Consider the following 18,160-nt stretch of genomic DNA (forward strand, 5'->3'; position numbering starts at 1 on the left):
TGTGGAGGAAAAAAAATGAAGTTTTCTCTTTGTAGTGCCTGTGGTTTCCAGGGCAATTTAAAAACAAGAGCACGAGGAGGAACCCAGAATTTGTATTGCTTTTTGATCAGCCCATCCTTTCTCTCTAGCACAGAAGGTTTTTAATTATGATATAGTAGGAAAAGACACTGAAGCAGTTTCCATTAGCAAGAAGAAGGCATATTTTCTTCCTAAATGTTAATCAGAAAAATGTTACCTATGCTATGAAATAGAGCTTGAAGATAGATTCTTTTAATGGCTGGAGTGCTCCTACGTAAAATGTTCACTGTAGTAGTAAAACCTGCTCCCACAGGAAGGTTTAAGATGCTAGCTGCCTCTTTCCTGCCTCTGAATATACATACAGTTTTGTGAATATAGTTTTGCTTGCAAGAGTTCAGGAGTTTACGTCTGAACTGTGCAGTTTACTTTAGGTACCACGTATGGAGTGAACAAAGGCAGGAAAAAAAGGATCTTTTTTTTTTTTTTAATTGTGGTAGCTAGTGCCATTTAAAATACCTCTGAGACCTGATTCAAGTGTATCCTGATATTTTTACATGTGAGTCTGGCATAGGTTGACTGTAGGTTATCACCTATTCTTTTAGAATAAAATAACTTATGCTATACCTTTTATGCATGCCTATCTCTTCACTCTAATAAGGCCAAGCCTAGCTGGAGTTGCTGATATCACTATATTAGCAAAATCTGCAATAGAGCTGCAATTTGTTTCAGCAAAAGACTTTCTTCCACTGTAACTTTTCCAGCTTCCAAATATAAAGTCTCCTTCTCCTTCTGTTGGTATAAAAATGTCAGTTAGGATTGTGATTCTTTGAAGTATTATCTCTGGAAGGATTTATAGCATAGACCTGGTCTTTTAAATCAAGTGTTTAGCTTGAATATGTAAGATAGACACCGCTGAAAAACAGAGCATATTGAAGGGAACCGTTGCTTTCTGCTTTGAAGTTATAGTTAGGATAGAATTAACAACCGTACTTTCAGGAAAGAAGTGTGTTCTACAGGATTGTTTGACTGAATTTGCATGTCAGGTTGAGGAACCTAGTGTGGGGCAGAAAGAAGGCAGGCCATTCTGTATTTTGAGAAGTATACCTCATATTTAGAAAAAGTAACAGGAAAATAGTCCTGTGATTTTTCTGTCCCCAAACCAAATTGCTCTGTGATTTACTGTAAAAATGGCTACTTGATTTTCCTTAATATTTTATAATTTGATATGGTAATATTTTACTTCCACTTCAAGATGATGTTTTTTTCATAGATGCTCAAATTCTGCTACCTTTAGTAACATGAAACCTAAGGTTCCTCCAGTTGCATGAGTGCTCCTTCTGGCCAGACCATGAGGTGCTGGTGATATCTCAGTCAAAGAGGAAAGATGTAACACAAAGTTCTGTAATTTATTTTAGTAACACAAAGTTTTATCTGTTACAACTCATGACAGACCTCTGGCTGGGCACAGCAGTAAATAATGGACGCAACCTCAGGAGCAGCTAGAAGAGAACAGAACTAAGCTGACATATAGAACCTTGAAGTGTATTTTGAAACTTGCTCAGTATTTTTGTAGTGTTTGATGAGTTCTAGCATATTGATAGATAAGCTAGGATGCATACTAGAAATGCAGCATTTTACCTGACGCAACTGTCTGTTTCCTCTGCTCTGCTTGTGATGTGATGCTTTGCAGCAATGCTTTTTATAGTTCACAACAGAAGGGAGGTTTTGGAGAGGATATTATGCTCTTTGCTTCTGGAAAAAGTCTTGTTTAAAAAAAAAAGAAACATATCTTTACAAAAATAGATTTTTATTATTACAATAATTTAAAAGAAGATTTTTTTTCACCATTTCTGAACAAATAATATTGTAAGAGGAATTATCCGTAGTAGATCTACAGGCAGAAGGATTGTAACGGCTGTGTTTCCTATTGCAGGTGTTAGGTCTGCTTCACGTAACTGCATTTTTACAGTCTATCTTTAAATGACAGCAAAAGTGTTTGAAGGAGGTAATTACTCAGTGAAGCTTCCTAAGATGAAAAGTCAGAAGAAATAATTCTTGAATCTGTGTTTGCATTGAAAAGGTGAATCCTTACTTAAGGTTCACAAACACCCTCCAAGCAGAGGGAAGATGGTGAAGCACACAGGTGTGTGCTTCACACATTGTATATTCTTAGGAATATGCGGAGCCCTAACATAGCTCAGCTTCTACTATTTAAAGCACTGTCTTAACAAAAATGTGTCTGAGCAAGTCTAATATGAATTGTTGTAGATCTCCTTAATGTAGAAAGGCTTTAGGTTCAAAGAGCATCTCATGATTTTTTTTGCAATTGTAGTTTGCATTCATCTGTTTTAAACAAAAATAAAAGATTGCAATATATCTGTAATATCAAATGATAATAGCTAAAACTTTGACTTTCTGAAGTGAACTAAGCTAATCTGCCTGGCTACCTAATAAAGTACTCTTTGTGGATCCCAAGTTACAAAGATATAACAAAGTCATACAAATTATCCCACAATATCAAAATTATTATGGGTCCTAACCACACACTGGATTTCCTATGGCCCACTAGGAGTTCCCAAATCCTACAGAAGTTCAATGCAATTTAGGTGGCCAGCTCCAGTATATATTCATCCTTCATTCCTTGTTACTTCAGGATACCTAGTGAATATTTTGGAGAGCAGCATTTGAGTACACTTTGAGACACCTTCACAGAGCCTGATTTTTCATGGGGAATGTACCTAACACTCAAAATCAGAGCTCTCCCTATGACTCAAGCTGAGTTGTCAGAACTAAGACTTCAGAAATCTTTTTTTTTTTCCCCTGACTCTTGCCCTTAAATAATTTCACTGTCTGAAATAAAAAACTTCATCATTGTGCTTATATGACTGCATTAAGCCTACTAAGTACAATTCAGTCATTGCTAAAATTGTTTCAACTATTGTGTAGATCATCTCAAAATAAAATATTCTAAATTGTAAGACATACTGAGAAGCTTCTTCTCTGCATCTTCCGCGTAATCTTAAAATATAAAAGGCAAAGCAGTGCAAACTTAGTAGTGTAGAGTGAATTGCAGTCTTTCAGCCCAGGCTTCCAAGCGGATACTCCCTCCTCAAAGCTTTATTTTCTTCATTTAACTAAAGGCAAAATTTTCCGTAAAAACAGCTACATAAAATGAATGGGAACCTCTTCTGCTTGCTATGGAAACAACAAGATGTAAGGGCATGAGGTGATGTACAGTTAGGCAAAATGAGGTGTTATGTTTTCTTACTGCTCATTGGATTGCAGTAGTTCACAGAGTTTCACACACCTGCTTCTGGATGTCCATCTCAGAGAACTCAAAAAGTTTCTCTGTCATATGATTTAATCCAGCACAAATTTCAGGTTCTCATCTCTGTGATCTACTACTTTCATCTTCTGAGCAAGATTGAGAACTTTCTTTACCATTTTAGGAAAATAAAATGAAAATTTGGGACACTGAAGAAAATTAAACTAGGTTCATTAGTGTAGCAAAACCTGTTTTTTGCATTGAGTGCACCAACTTTTCTCATCCTTTCTTTGCTAACAGGTTATTTCGTATTACACCTCGGTAGGGGTTTTGAATCATTTCATCTTTGTGCTCCACACTTCAACTATAGGAAGTAGAAACTTACACAAGAGCTTTAGAACAATTTCTGTATACCCTTCATCAGCAACCACCCCCCTCCTCCCCTCACTTAATTTCAATAGTCTTGTCATTTTAATGGCCAGTCAGTAATAACCAATTATGCAGCCATACAGAAAATCCCTGACAGGAGTTTACCTTCAATTATGCTATCTGGTGCAGGCATAGTCACGTTTTTTCCTTTTTGCAATGCTTAGCACAAGAAGGTCCTCATTCATCACTAGAGGACTTAGGCATTACTGTATTGAAATAAATTGCGATGAACATTCCCTTATCAATGGTAATAGCAATGATACGTTAGATCACTATTCAGTCTAGCTCAAGTGTAGGACACTAGCCTGACCTAAGGATTGCTATAGCCAGTGAACCTAAAGAAGTACTACTTGACATTCAGATCCTTCCTTGGGATTTTTTGCTTTCTGCTTATTGAGGATGCAATGTGTACTATATTATCTTGTTAAATAGCCTTGACCATTTTAAAGATACATTAGGCCTTTAACTCTGAATTCTGCAAACAGTTAATCATCTCATTGATATATTCTTCACTGTTCAATCTAATGTCAGATACCTTGAGAATAAGAATTATGGTTGGTTTTTTTTTCTAGAAGAGAAATCTTGATCTATCTTAAGTCTAACTTATTCACGAGACATTATGATCCCTATATCTGACCTAAGGAATCAGATAGGCAGTAAATAGGCATCGAAAGGCTCTGCCTGACCCTTTTTTCCTTTTTTTTTTCCTTGCCCAAATCTTAATAAATTTCCCAAGTCTTAAAACACAGGTTTCATTTCACTACACAGATTTTGCACGATAAAGCAGTTAGTGCAGAGACAGATGTGGAATTTCAAACCTGAGGCACATTCATACAGCTACAAAATGTTTCCTACCATATGAAGTAGTTGTGTAATTTTTTTTAATTATAACTTCTTTATTTCACAGTACCTGTTTCTTGTGCCCCCTCTTTCTCTCCTCCCATTTCCATATTTAACTAAACATACCTTTCTCCCTGGGACTAGTCACTGGCACCACTAAATTTGGTATGTTTTAAGTTGAAATGTTGCTTACAAAAAAGAAACCCCTTTTCTTTTCCCACTCCAATAATCTCCACTGAGAACGAAGTTCATTACAAAAGTGGCTGAGGATAAAAACAGCCAACAAAAAAGCTCAAGTTTTAAGATGTGTCTATGTTCATTGAGATAAGGATTCAGGAACGATTCAGTCTGAAATACAGAATCCCTGAAGACTGAATTTGTCCTTTTTCAAGGCTAATTCTCTTCATCCTGAATATTATTTGTTAAATATCATAGAAGAAAAGCATAATTTTAGCTGTGATTTGTACTTGTAGGTTGACTTTTGATGTAGGACTGTTTGACAAAAGAGAAAATTATGGAGTAATAGAAAAGCAAGCTCTTCAGGATGTTAATCAGAATCAGTCTTCCTGTTAAATGTTTCCTCCCTCACGTCTTGAAAAGGTGAGGGCTTTTGGAGGACGGAGATTCTTAATATCATCTGTGAGCTGTACCAGATACCATGGCTTCTGTCAATCACTTGTGAGTTTGTCTTGCTTGCTGCAAACCATAATAGATGATTATTCTGTCTGCTTCAGAGAAACTGTCTCAACGGCCGTTTCTGTTCCTAAGCGTATGTCATCTTCCCGAGATAATTAGATGGTACATATCCTTTCTGACCTTTTGCTTCTGCTAGCCACCATTCTTTATTGCCACTCAGGTCAGAAAACTGAAGTATCCTAACCTTCTGGTACTCCTGAAGACTGAGTTCCTGATCATTTCTTGCTTGAAATGCATAAACAGCATAGAAGGTCTGAAAAAAGAAAGGCACAAAACCCAAAATCTGAATTCAGAAACGTAGCCACATTTTACTGTCATTGTGTATTAGTATGAATTCTGAACACAGAAAAGGTGTAATAACATAGACGAACCAGTACTCAGCAATATGGTCTACAGTTGCTAGACAGACTACAATGAACAGGGCCAAAATAAAAAGTAAAATTGAAGGATCTGCAGAATTCTGCATGGGGTGAAACAAACCAAGCTCCAAGACCTCATCATCTTACTACACTAGTAGGTTTTTCAGCCCACACCAGGTGCCTGTTTCTGTCACACCAAGGAGCCTTGGAGTGGATGGAGGATTTTCCAGCAACATTTCCTCAGGGAGGATCACCTTTCCTAAAGCTCCTATACTCAAATGTGGCACACAAGTCACTTCTGTGCCTTGCTGATCAGCATGGCCACAGCTTTCTTGTCAATGATAAGCAGAAAAATCCCGCAAACTGAGCTATTTTGGAGGTTTCTGCTCCATTAGAGAACATTGAGGCATTGTATGTGGGGTGGGGTAAGGCAACGGTGTGTTTTCTGTGAGACAGGACTGCAATACACAGTTTAACTGATTATCTTTTCCTACCTCATAGTGATTTAAGAAAGGCAAAGAACAGAGGATAACGAATTCCCATGTCATATTGACAGATTAGTGCCAGGAAACCATTTAAATTATAAGCAGTATAATTCTAGATTTTAAATAGGAAAAACAAGAACATAGGCACAGTGTATATCATACTTACATGCTGATCATCCATATCCTGAAAAGCAGCAGTCTCTGTGCCATTAATTGTTGGATTTTCACAGAAGTGAAGAGATGAGCTGCTGTCACTCTTGTGCCCCAGACTTCTTGTGCTGCTGTCAGTGGAGGGCCGTGAAGAAACAAAGAGGCTGATATTATCAAAATCATCATCACCAAAGCTGTTTTCTGCCACATCCTTCTGTGCTTTGGCTGGATTGTAAGGCCTCAGGAAGGAGGAATACACATACCCTTTAAGGACTAGACACCAGAATAAAAAGAGAGAAAATAAACAGCAAAATACTGCTAAAACTATTTCATTTTATGCAGCTGTCGGTATGACACAGGCAAACAGATGGGGCCAGAATGAAAAGAAATCAATATCCCAAAGGGAAGCTGTTATTGGGATGTTTGTGCAGAGAACTTACTTCCTGTATCAACAAGCCATCTGCTCGTACTTCCGAAGGGGTCCTTTTGCTCCACAACAGCCACCAGTTCTCCTTCATGTAAATCAACATCAAATTCCTGTGTGGCATTGCACTTGCGCTTAGCTTGGTACAGCAATTCTGCGCTGTACGTAGACAACAGCTTGGACCTGTGGCCTTCTGTTTGATGTGGGGTTTCAAGCTGAAAAGCAAGAAAATTATTCACTGGGAATAATGCTGAGACCATTTCTAGAGGAACATGGATGCATAAAACCCAGTGCATGCTGCACGTGGCAACTGATGCTACATTTTTACATACGAATCAAGGAGTTACTTACGAAGCTATATGTAACTAAAATCTCCTTTGTATGTGTAGCAAGGACTTGTCCAACTGCTATATTAATAGGTGAGCATTTTAAAGGGGTAGATTTTAAAGAAATGTAGCTATTTCACTAATTAAACACCTCTTAGTCTGTCCTCTGCTCTCAAAGAGGCTGTGTTCTGTATGTGAACTGTCACTCACTTTGTTGTTTTTCCAAAGCAATCTTTGAATTCCTATTTAATATCATAATAAAAACACAATCCAAAAATTGGCTGTGCTGACCGTTGAACTATAACAGACACGTCTCAGGTTCTCCTCACATCTCCTCTCTTCACTTCTTGCAGCCGGGCTGGAGCGAGTTGGGCCCAGTCGGCCGCCCAGCAGGAGGCCAGGGGGTGAGGTCCGCAAGGCCCACCAGGCTTGCGCCTCCCCCTCTCTGCCCCTGCTTCAGTTTCTTCATTTCTTCTCTTTTAAAAATTTTTTTCCCCTTCTTAAATACATTATCGAAGAGGCGTTATCACTGAATATTCTGCCACCAATTGGCTGGGCCCTGGCCAGCAGCAGGTCCGCCCTAGACCCAGCAGAGTCCACCAGACAAAGGGGAAACTTCTAGCAGCTTCTTGCATAAGATGTCACCATAGCCCCCCCCTACTAAATAAAATCAACACATAAGGTCACATAACAACTTGCATGATAAGGCATTAGGCAAAAAAAATCAGTGGTACCCAAATGGTCTGCTTCTTGTGTGAAATCATGTTGCTAAATAAGGACAAGGTGCTATTAACTGCTGGCAGCGTATTAACTCAGAGTTTGGCTAGAGGGCAGGGAGGGTGGTGCTGGACATCAATGTGGTCTTGACCTGCCATGGAAGCAAGAGCACACGTGCCTTACTGATGCTAAAAGGAATACTACAGCTTCCTCAGCTTCTCCTGTAAACCTGCACTTGAGTTTTTATTTTACTGTAAACTAGACTCCTAAAAGCTCTGGAAATGTCTGAAAAGATTGGGAACCAGGGGGACACAGAATTCCTGGTGGATTTTCTGAATCTTCTGCTGTGGGGGTGTATGTGTGTGTATATGTGTGTAAACACCAGCACACATAACCACAGCGGAGGATGAGAAACAAAATGTTCTGAATCAGAAGACTAAGACACACTGTAAGAGTATTTAACAAAAGAAGTAATCAAAGTTTGCATATACAACCTTAGACTTAACATATGCTTAAAAACCTAAGGATAATCAGAGATAATTTCAAGTAGATTTTCAAGATAATATCATGAAAACAGACTGAAAAATCAGAAGTTACTGGTCAACAGAACGGCTTCATTCCAACAATCTGATTCAGAGTCCCAGTGAAGAGAACAAGCCCAAACCTCTAGGTAGCATAAAAACAGATGTTTCAAAAGTGATCAAAAGAGAACGCTTCACACACAATTTGAATGTATGGTACTCACTGGGGAAGGGATTGGTTTCTTTTTTTCCAAGCTCAATTTTCTCTCAATAAAGGTTGCACTGCTGTTTTCCTTTACAAAATTCAGCTTGTGAACCTCCTCCATCAACTCATTCTGTACTTCACAGATGCTTGAGGAAGACAGCTGCAAACACAAAGGTGGGTTAGATCTCATGAACAACACCGTAAAGAGATTTGAGAGAGCAGATTTGGTTTAATGGGCTGAACTTAGGAGTCAGGAAGTCTGACAAGTTACTGCTATTTTCTGCAGAGCCCACAGAGTGCTAGGTATGAGATGGAAAGAAAAGAAAGGTCTTGCCTAAAGAAAGTTTCTAATAGTTGCTATTAGATTGAGAAGACATACTAATTTAAGTTAAATCATTAAAAAATATTTGAAACGGTGATGAAAATGAACAGCCTTGCTCTTACACTACTGAGCCACCTGCTTTCAGATGCAGATGTGCATCTCAGCAGCTATCAGAGTGACCAATGTGCTGTAAGGCTTGGAGTGGTTTACCCTACAGCCGTGTGTTTGTGCAACTGGTTGCTGCCACCAGGTTCAAAATTGTTGGGTAAGCTGAAGCTCTGTCTGTGGCACTGGATAAGTGCTTTTGGTCTATGCATAACTCCAAATGTATGTGCTGATGTAAACACAAAAAAATAAAAAGAAGGTGATTTTTTGGGCATAGCCTCACAGAAAACAGTGCTCGATACAACAGCTTTCGAAACTCAGAATGGTCAAATTACAGAGATGTAATTTCTTCATCTGGGAAAAGTCTTCATTTTCCCATTAAGCAGTGCAGCTCTATGTTTTGATGCGCACTGTCTTTTCTTAATTTTTCAGCTGCCCCTGACTATGAAGTGCTGCGTCCAAGCCTTGATGGAAAGGAATACTCCAGAATTGCCTCACTACAATGTGTTTTCTATCCAGAGTCTTGCTCCAGTTCAGGTAAGTGGATTTGAATGTGTGGAAGGAATTGTTCTAGCTGTGTTTCTTGGGGAGTTCAAGTCCTCTAGGGCAAAGGTACCACAGAACTGAAACACTTCACACAAATTAAGAATAATTTCTCAACTTCAGTCTTCAGGTAATGATCATAGTGCCCAGAAAGAGTAGAGTGGGCTGGAGGACCTGATGTCCTCTGTGTAGTGCAGACAGGCATCTTTGGTACTTTTAGCTACATAAGTGAAATTATTTGAACTTTCTAAAAATGCCAATACACACAAAGCTATTCCTTACTGCCTAGAGATGTCTGCATGGGCTTCTGCAGCATATTTGGGTTTTAAAGCAACTTGCTTTTCAGAGAAATTATTTAATTATATCTCCTAAATCTGCTCCTCTTCTGTGGTCATCTGTGACTCTGCAGGTCTAGCAGCAACAGGAGTGTTCATTCTTATGTACTTTCTTATAATTTCTCTTCCTGTGTTTTCTGGGCTACTCAGGCTAGATGCTAAGAAACAAAGAGTAAAATGCTAGCAGCTGCCTCCTTTTTGCTTTACTGTGATGTTCTTGCTATTACTATCACTGTAGCAGCTGGAACGGCTGCATTAGGATCATTCTCAATGAAAAGTCCAGGCCTGACAAAGCTTAAGCTCAGAACTTAACCTTTGCTGAGCTTGCAAACAAAAAAAAAAACCAAAACAAACTTAGCAGAAGCAAACAAAATCCATGTAGCTTGTAGGTATGTGTCCTGCATAACTCTAGGCAAGTCATACAGAAAGAAAAAAGACAAACAACGGCAGAGCTACACCTGTTTCTAATGTGCTTACCGGAACAGGCACCTCCACAGCAGAATTCGATTGAAGTGCTGCAGACATAATATTCCTGAGGAGGGTGATGAAGCAATGCAGGCAGTTCAACACAATCTTTTTGGCTGCCCTGTTGAATACCTGAAGTTCTTCCACTAACTGTGCATTTAGAGCCTCATAGTCTTTCTTTGCCAAGTCCAGCTCTTCTCCTGTTGACCTCTGAAGGTAGCTATTGTAGTCCAACAACTTGTCATAGCGCTTCTGGATGAGCTTCTGTGGGCCTGAAAACAAGGCTTGTAGTGCTGAGAGAGGGGTCAAAACAAGCTTGTCCAGCTGAGCCATCTGGAAAGGTATAAAAAAGATCTATTTATTAATCTATTCATATAGCTCTTCAGACCCAGCAACAGGTTAAGCCTGATGACAACCTGTCAAGCAATCTGTTAATTACTCTTCACACAGCATTGCTGTCAGACCCTTCAAGCAGGGTCTTGACTCTAACTCATGCTATGAGCTAGAATCTCCTCCATAACGTTGCAAAGGAGAGGGGGCAGTTTTGCAGCTTAATGTGTCTGATAATGGTGATGGTCCCTTGGAGCATATAGCCTGCGGTACTGCCGTGAGTGTGTTACCACCGAGGGAAAACTGGGCAAGGGTCAGTGGAGTGGTGCAATAAAACTGGGATTTCCACAATTGGAAGGCCTATGCCAATACACAGTCTAGAGGCAATGAGATCTTGTTAAACGGCAGTCTTGCAGTTGTGAACGCTACCAAAGCTATCAAAGCGCTTCCCCCTCCCCGGGAAATAGCTGTAACTCAATTCCTGTTTAAGCAAACACAAACAGTCACTTGATTTGATTAAATTATGTTATGCTTGTTGGTTCTGTCTCTAATAATCAACAAAATTAGACACCTGGTAAAAAAACCAAAGTCTTTCTCAGACTTTTCCATTAGTATCTAATTGTCTCAAGGGATTAATATTGCATGAAATAGAATGTATTTTTGTAAGTCACTTGTTCAAATACAGCACAGGCTTGTACTAAGCAAAACTCATCAGCATGTTAAAGCTCTTGGACATTCTATGTGAATTAAGTAGTTGAGTTGAATGTGAGAATAAAAGAGCAGCTGTCCCTCTACCCTCCATAACACACCACAGTTAAGGACAGATCCATTTTAGCACCAGAATTGCTCTCCCAAGGCTGAGATGACGTACACTGGTTGGATAGTTCCTGAAAAAACAGGCTGTGTTTAGCAAACCAATTTCTAATTCATTAAGAAAACAATTATTCCAAACTGTTGGACATGATTTCTGGAAGAGAAGAGGCTATTGTAGATTTCTGCCCTAAAATTATTCATAAAATAATGAATTAGAGGAGGTATTCATTATTGACAAATGCACAAAGGAAAAAAAAAATTAACCTGAGCCCATAGCTGAGATCTCCATTGATAATACCCTTTCAGGAAAACGTGTGAAGAACACTATGGGTTGTTCAGTGAGAACACCTACTCATCATGCAATGTCAGGACAAAAGGTTTTTTTTAAAAAAAAGCCTTATACATAGGACAGAGAATCCTTGTAATCTTATAAATCCAAGACACAAATATGTAGAATTTTAACATGGTTAATAACAATTCCACAATTAAAACAAATAAGAGGGGTTTGGGGTTTTTTTTAGTTATATAGACCTTCAGAATAGCTGAGTCATGAGCCAATAAGAGTTACAAATTTTTTTTTTCTGAAAAAAAAGTTCTCCATTTCATCTGTTGTGGAATTGCGTCTGTTTTTCTTTGATGTTTCTGAATATGGGAGCATCTTCCATACTGAACACATTCACAATTGCAATGACAGAGGGGTACTCTTCTGCACTTTATGCACTCATTCATTGTAAAGACATTGAAAATATCTTTCTGATTATTGAGATTAATTTTTGAGATTCTTTTCAAAAGTGGGTACTTCAAAGGAAAGGAAATACAACATCTTACTTCCCTGTCCTTAACTGGGAGGATGTGGTCTGTCAAAGATCCTTCTGTTTCTTGGCAGACTCTGTTTTCAGTGTTTTGGAAAGGACTGAATGGCTATATTTTAATCTGCATGAACCTATGAAAGTATAAGACAACCTCTACCTCTGAATTTTTTCAGCTTCAGCATAGAATCATAGAATAGTATGAGTTGGAAGGGACCTTTAAAGGTCATCTAGTCCAATCCCCCTGCAAGGAGCAGGGACATCTCCAAGCAGATCAGGTTGCTCAGAGCCTCATCTAACCTGGCCTTGAATGTTTCCAGGGATGGGGCATCCACCACCTCTCTGGGCAACCTGTTCCAGCGGTTCACCACCGTCATTGTAAAAAAATATCTTCTTTATATCCAGTCTGGATCTACTTTCTTCTAGTTTAAAGCCATTACCCCTTGTCCTATCACTACATGCCCTTGCCAAAAGTCCCTCCCCATCTTTCTTATAAGCCCCCTTTAGGTACTGGAACACCACTATAAGGTCTCACCAGAGCCTCCTCTTCTCAAGGATGAACAGCTCAAACTCTCTCAGCCTGTTCTCATAAGAGAGGTGCTCCAACTCTCTGATCATCTTTGTGCCCCCCCCCTCCCCCTCCCACTGGACTTGCTCCAACTGGTCCATGTCCTTCTCATGTTGGGGACTCCAGAGCTGGACGAAGTACTCCAGGTAGAGTCTCACAAGAGCGGAGTAGTGGGGCAGAATCACCTCCCTCAACCTGCTGGCCACACTTCTTTTGATGCAACCCAGGATGTGGTTGGCTATCTGGGCTGCCACCACACATTGCCAGCTTATGTCCAGCTTTTCATCCACCAGTACCCCATCAAGTCTCTCTCGGTAGGGCTGCTCTCAATCCCTTCATCCCCCAGACTGCACTGATACAGGGGGTTGTCCTGACCCCAGCTGTTTGAAGAAGCAGTCTGTTGTGGTTTATCCCGAATCACCACACAGTGTCTCGCTCACCCTCCCCTGCTGCAGCAGGATGGAGGAGAGAACTGGGAAGAAAAGAAAAATTGTGGGTTGAGATGAAGACAGTTTACTCGGATAGTAAAGGAAAATGACAATCATAACAAAACATAAGGATACTAAAATATACAAAATGAACAATGTATGATTTCTCACCACCTGATGTCCCAATGACTGATACAGCCCATCCTGAGCAGCGATCATGGAAACGAAAACGAGCAGCAAGTAAAGGAGCGAGGAGAGAGAGACTGATGCCCCCCTCAGCCAGCCCCTACTTATATACTGAGGGTGACATTTGTGGCATGGAATACTCTCTTTCACTAGTTTGGGTCAATTATTCTGGCTGTATCCCTTCCAGCTTCCTGCACCTGCACATCAGAGAAACCTGGAAAGCCGGACAGTGACTTTGGTCTCTTTAGCAACAACTTATCTCATCAGTGGATTTATCAACATTCTTCACAAATGAAATCCAAAACAGATCAGCTACTGAGAGGAAAATTAACTAAATCCCTGCCAAACTAAGGCACAGACTGCCGCATTTTGAAGAGACATTTTAGTGTGAGTAGAGCCAGGCATTAGTTCATTTGGACCCTGAAAGCAAGACAGTAGTTGAAAAACAATTACTTTTTTTTTAAATTGCTTTTTAATTCTATGGGCTGTATTCAAATTTTTCATTGTTTCTGTGTCTGAAGGATAGTAACTTACCTGAAAAGGTAATGAAACTGAGATTTTCACAGACCTATGATTCTAGGAGCTGATAGTTCATGAGCAGAGCAAAGATCACAAAAGTAACTCTGAAACTGCAAGTGTTGATAACAAAAGTAGCAAGACAAAAGTCTGCTGCTCTTGTCTGAAGCTCAGGAATTTAGCCTGAGAATTTTTCTTTAGCTCTTCTAGGGAAAACATAGTGCACTTACACTGAATTTTATCTTATTTCTCACAGAAATTCAAGCAAAAAAACCCACTTGTCTTTCTCAATGGATTCCTAAGGTTTGTTTCCCTTTTCTGTCCTAGTGTTTCTCACATACACCTGTTTTCTCACACATACAAGTAGCTGTGTAACACTGGACATTGCAGAAACTTACAAGGTCTTCACAGAGAGTTGCAGTGCTGTTCCGTTTTTTCAAACAGTGGTTGACTTCATTGTCTTTGTCTTGCAATATTTCCTGAAGCCCAGTTATATTCTGTGCAGCCAGATGTATAGAATCCTAAATGAGAAGATGGTAGGAAGATGAAACTGTGTTACGATCTGTTTTAATATACTGTATTCACTCATGCATATACTGCAATAATACTGATGGAATGAGAAATATTTTCCATCTCTGACACCTGTGCAGTTTCCAGCCATTGTGGGATTGTTTACTGTGATAATATTTTCCTGTGTTTTGTCTGTTTTCAATGTAAACTGTTTAACAACCAAGTTGTTAATCTTCAACTGAAAAAATCATGCCCCAGCCTAATGAATGTCCCACTGGAAGTTAGCTACTCCTCAGCAAGAAGCCAGCTCAAGATCCTCAAAGGCCTCTTTTGGAGGACTAAGTAGGACTACAGTGGTGTATTTCACTTACTCTGCATTTTAATCTTAATGAAGTGTGCATCTGTTTGGATAAGGAGCTGTCAACACCCTTGTCTGCTGAGCTCACTGGCCTTCCCCTGAACCAAAGGAAGTTTTTGGCATTTCAATTCATGTGTCTGCAACTCAGTTCTAACTTGGTTCTTCTGTTTTTAATGAGAAGCAGTTTGTGCTCCCCTGCAGTGGATGTGCATGACCCACGTGATGGCTTCACACGGTGACTGAAAGTAACAACCGTGCCACCAGACAGCACCTTCTTTTCTGCACTGCATTCATGGGCTTCCATAGATCCTGCTTGTGTAAGGGGAAAAATGCAGAAGTGTGGGCTTCAAAACTTCTTTGCCATAGGCTCAGTAACGCAGCAACAGCACATCTCATTTATTTAATGTTGTAATGTAGACAGGCCCATTTATTAATAATTTGGTGTTGATTAACCAGCAGCAGAAATGTGTGTTAAACTGGTTATGGACATGGTTTCCGGCCACAGATGTCAAAAAGGCCTGTACCCACCTGTAGACGTTGTGAGTAGAGTGAAATGTTCTTCACACACAATTTCACAGTCTTTTCTAAACTTCGAAACAACTTTTCTTCCTTATTAAAAGTTTGATCTTTCACCTAAAATAGATGTTTGCACTGTTATTTTGGCAGCCCAAAAGAGCCTGGCTAATGAAAGAAACATCCAGACCACTGCTGGAAAAATCACAAACTTTCCCTGAACTCCTCCCTTTGAAAACAGAACAGATTGGCTCCTAATTCTCCCCAAGCTCCAGTTTTAATCCAAGAAAAGTCAAAGGCACAGTGCAACATGACAGAGAATTTAATTTTTAATCCTTGTGGAAGCAGGAAGCTGCTTTATTACAAGCACACCTACATGGGCCAGTAAAACTGTTCATCTTCTGTATATTGTTGCTCCATTTGAGGAAACAATGGTGAAAATTGTAAGATATTGTTACGTCCTGGTATTACTTCTCTGGGTGCTCATTTGTGGGTGATGGGGAGATTTCGCCCAGGCAGGCTGTAGGTGGAGCTGTTACCCCTAGAGCAACGCCAGCTCCTCAGATAGAAACCTCAGCAGCTGGCAATTGGCTTCTACTCCTTCTTTATGCTAGCTGAAAAAAAAAAACCTGAAAATACGTTTGTTTCTGTCTACCTTTTACTTGAGGAATTTGAGAAATCTCACTTCTCATTTTCAGTGGTCTTGCTGTAAGTGATGTGAACTGGGAACTTCCTTAGTCTAATTAAGCAGGAGAGAGGGCTGAATCTTTAACAGATGTATCCTAATTCTAAAATGATTCTCAAATCTTTTAAGCTTAATTTAAAAAGCAAAACAAAACAAAACAAACCTCATAAAACAGAAACTTCTAAAGAAGAAAAAAAAAAAGAAAAAAAAGAAAAATGACATCTCCTCTTACTCAAATTCAATTCCCTGTTTTCTGTTGATTTTATAGCCTTGTTGGTGTCCCACTCTGAATACAAAAATTTCCACTGTACAAGTAAAAGAACAGAAAAAAATATATGTGGGTAGTTTGCATCAGAGAAAGGGGGAAACCACTGATAAAAAAAACAAACCAGAAAAAACCAGCACGTATCTTGTGAAGTCACATCTAGAAAGGCAAGTGACCTTGTATAATCAGCCATCTCATGCAGTGAGGTTCACTGGATATAATTTTCAAGGTCAGCTGTAATTGATTTTCTCTGAGATTTATATTTAAGCTTTCCTGAAAATGTTTATCCTCCTAGGTTTTGAATCACAACCTGGAAATTACAAAGGAGCGTTTTGTTTTTGGCCACCCAACACACATTGGACTTATCACAGGGTTCTTTGCCTCTGGTAGTTTTGATGGCTCCAGGTCCTTACACATGTCGAGGCAAACCCCATGGCCTTTTCTAATCAGAAGCGATTCTACTCATCTTCCTTGGTAGGTTCAGAACTTGAATGTTACAGTGCGGAGCAAGACCGACTGAACATATTTTCAGCACCACAAGAACTATTGCCAGTCTATCCGCAAAGAGCTGATCTCAGACTGAGTTTCACAAAACTACCAGTCACTTCCTCTCTGCTGAAGATCAGAAGTTCGAGAAACTCTTAGATAAAAAAGGAAAAGGTAGAAAACACATTATGTTATGTTCTATTTCAATCATGAAAATAACTTCTGTGACAGTCAGAAAATGACTTTATAAATGATGCAGAAAAAAAAAAAGCAGAAAAAAAAGCAACACCAGAAACTCCATTTCCAACATGTTTTTTAAAATACCCAGTGCAAAAGCAGAACTGAAGCTGCAAATGCAAACCTGCAGTTGGATAAGCAAGTACCTGAGGTTCTCCCCCGGTCAGTATTTTCAGATGGCTGGTGACCCTCTTGGATTTCTTGCTAATTGAGTGGATATTCAGTCGGGAAAACTTTTCTTTAAGGGTTTCGTCATCATCATTTCTCTTATACTTCAGCACTGCAGACAGAGAATTTCATTACACTAATAATCTGTATTCACAGGACTTTTCATAGGGACTGGGACACAAATATTAAATCATTTCAGAGAGACACTTTGATGTCACTTGCTGCTTAAAATTATGAAAACCCTATTATCAACACCAGACTTGGGAAGAGTGAAGTTAGGGCTTCAATGTGGCAAGTCTAGAAAAAACAGTGCTATCACTGCATCTTAATTACTATCAGTGTTCACAACTGCATTACAGACAACGAACACAGATATAACATTAATTCTTTCACAATTTTCATATTTCTGGAGTTACCAGTCAGATTACACAGCTGGCTGAGGACAAGTGACATTAAGGCATCTGTTACCTTCTTGAAACCGCACATATTACACAACTTGGGTAGCACCAGACAAAACTGATGTATTTATATGAGTGGAGTTGAAACCTCTCTTGTAATTGCCAGCCCAAACCTGCAAAGACAGAATAATTTACTGTGCCTTTTTCTTACCTAAATCTTTCCTCCTTTTAAGTTCATTGATGTTCACATTAATGTTTTTCATAGCAAAAAGGGCATCTTGTAGCGCCTTGTGGTCAGGGTGAGAAGCAGGTGTTGAATTCAAGAGTTCACAGAGTAACAAGGGATATTTCATCACCCGTTGCACTGGTTTGATCATCAGGGATCCCATGTCCATTAGGTTTGGCTTTCCTCTATAATTTATTTTTTTAAAAAAAAGTCACATAAGGAGAAAATCCTTGAAGACAAAAACTTATTATTTCTGTCTAGTCATTGAAACTGCTGCCTTTTATATCCTTCAGCTGAGCTTTCAACTACAGAAAATATCAAAACCAGAGCAGTGCTTTGCAATGAGTCATAGAAGTGCAATTACTACTTAAAAAATAAGATATATGTGTCAGAGAACATGGGCTCTTGTGAATGAAACCCTCCCCTTGCCCCCTCAATGAGAAATACACACCAGGTCTC

General features: G+C 39.4%; 1 protein-coding gene across 1 annotated transcript in view; it reads right to left on the reverse strand.

Annotated features, from left to right (window-relative positions):
* Positions 1–5,315: 5,315 nt before the first annotated feature.
* ARHGEF38 (Rho guanine nucleotide exchange factor 38) overlaps positions 5,316–18,160 on the reverse strand; it is a 37,810-nt gene continuing 24,965 nt past the window's right edge. The window contains exons 6-14 of the mRNA XM_086747255.1: positions 17,687–17,886; positions 17,056–17,189; positions 15,252–15,356; positions 14,254–14,376; positions 10,218–10,538; positions 8,455–8,595; positions 6,683–6,881; positions 6,259–6,515; positions 5,316–5,501 (exon numbers count right to left, since the gene is read on the reverse strand). Of these exons, the coding sequence (XP_086603381.1) occupies positions 5,316–5,501; positions 6,259–6,515; positions 6,683–6,881; positions 8,455–8,595; positions 10,218–10,538; positions 14,254–14,376; positions 15,252–15,356; positions 17,056–17,189; positions 17,687–17,886 (1,666 nt within the window). The remainder of the gene's footprint in view (positions 5,502–6,258; positions 6,516–6,682; positions 6,882–8,454; positions 8,596–10,217; positions 10,539–14,253; positions 14,377–15,251; positions 15,357–17,055; positions 17,190–17,686; positions 17,887–18,160) is intronic.

This window comes from Chlamydotis macqueenii, chromosome 4, assembly GCF_036417535.1.
Source record: "Chlamydotis macqueenii isolate bChlMac1 chromosome 4, bChlMac1.mat, whole genome shotgun sequence".
NCBI lineage: Eukaryota > Metazoa > Chordata > Aves > Otidiformes > Otididae > Chlamydotis > Chlamydotis macqueenii.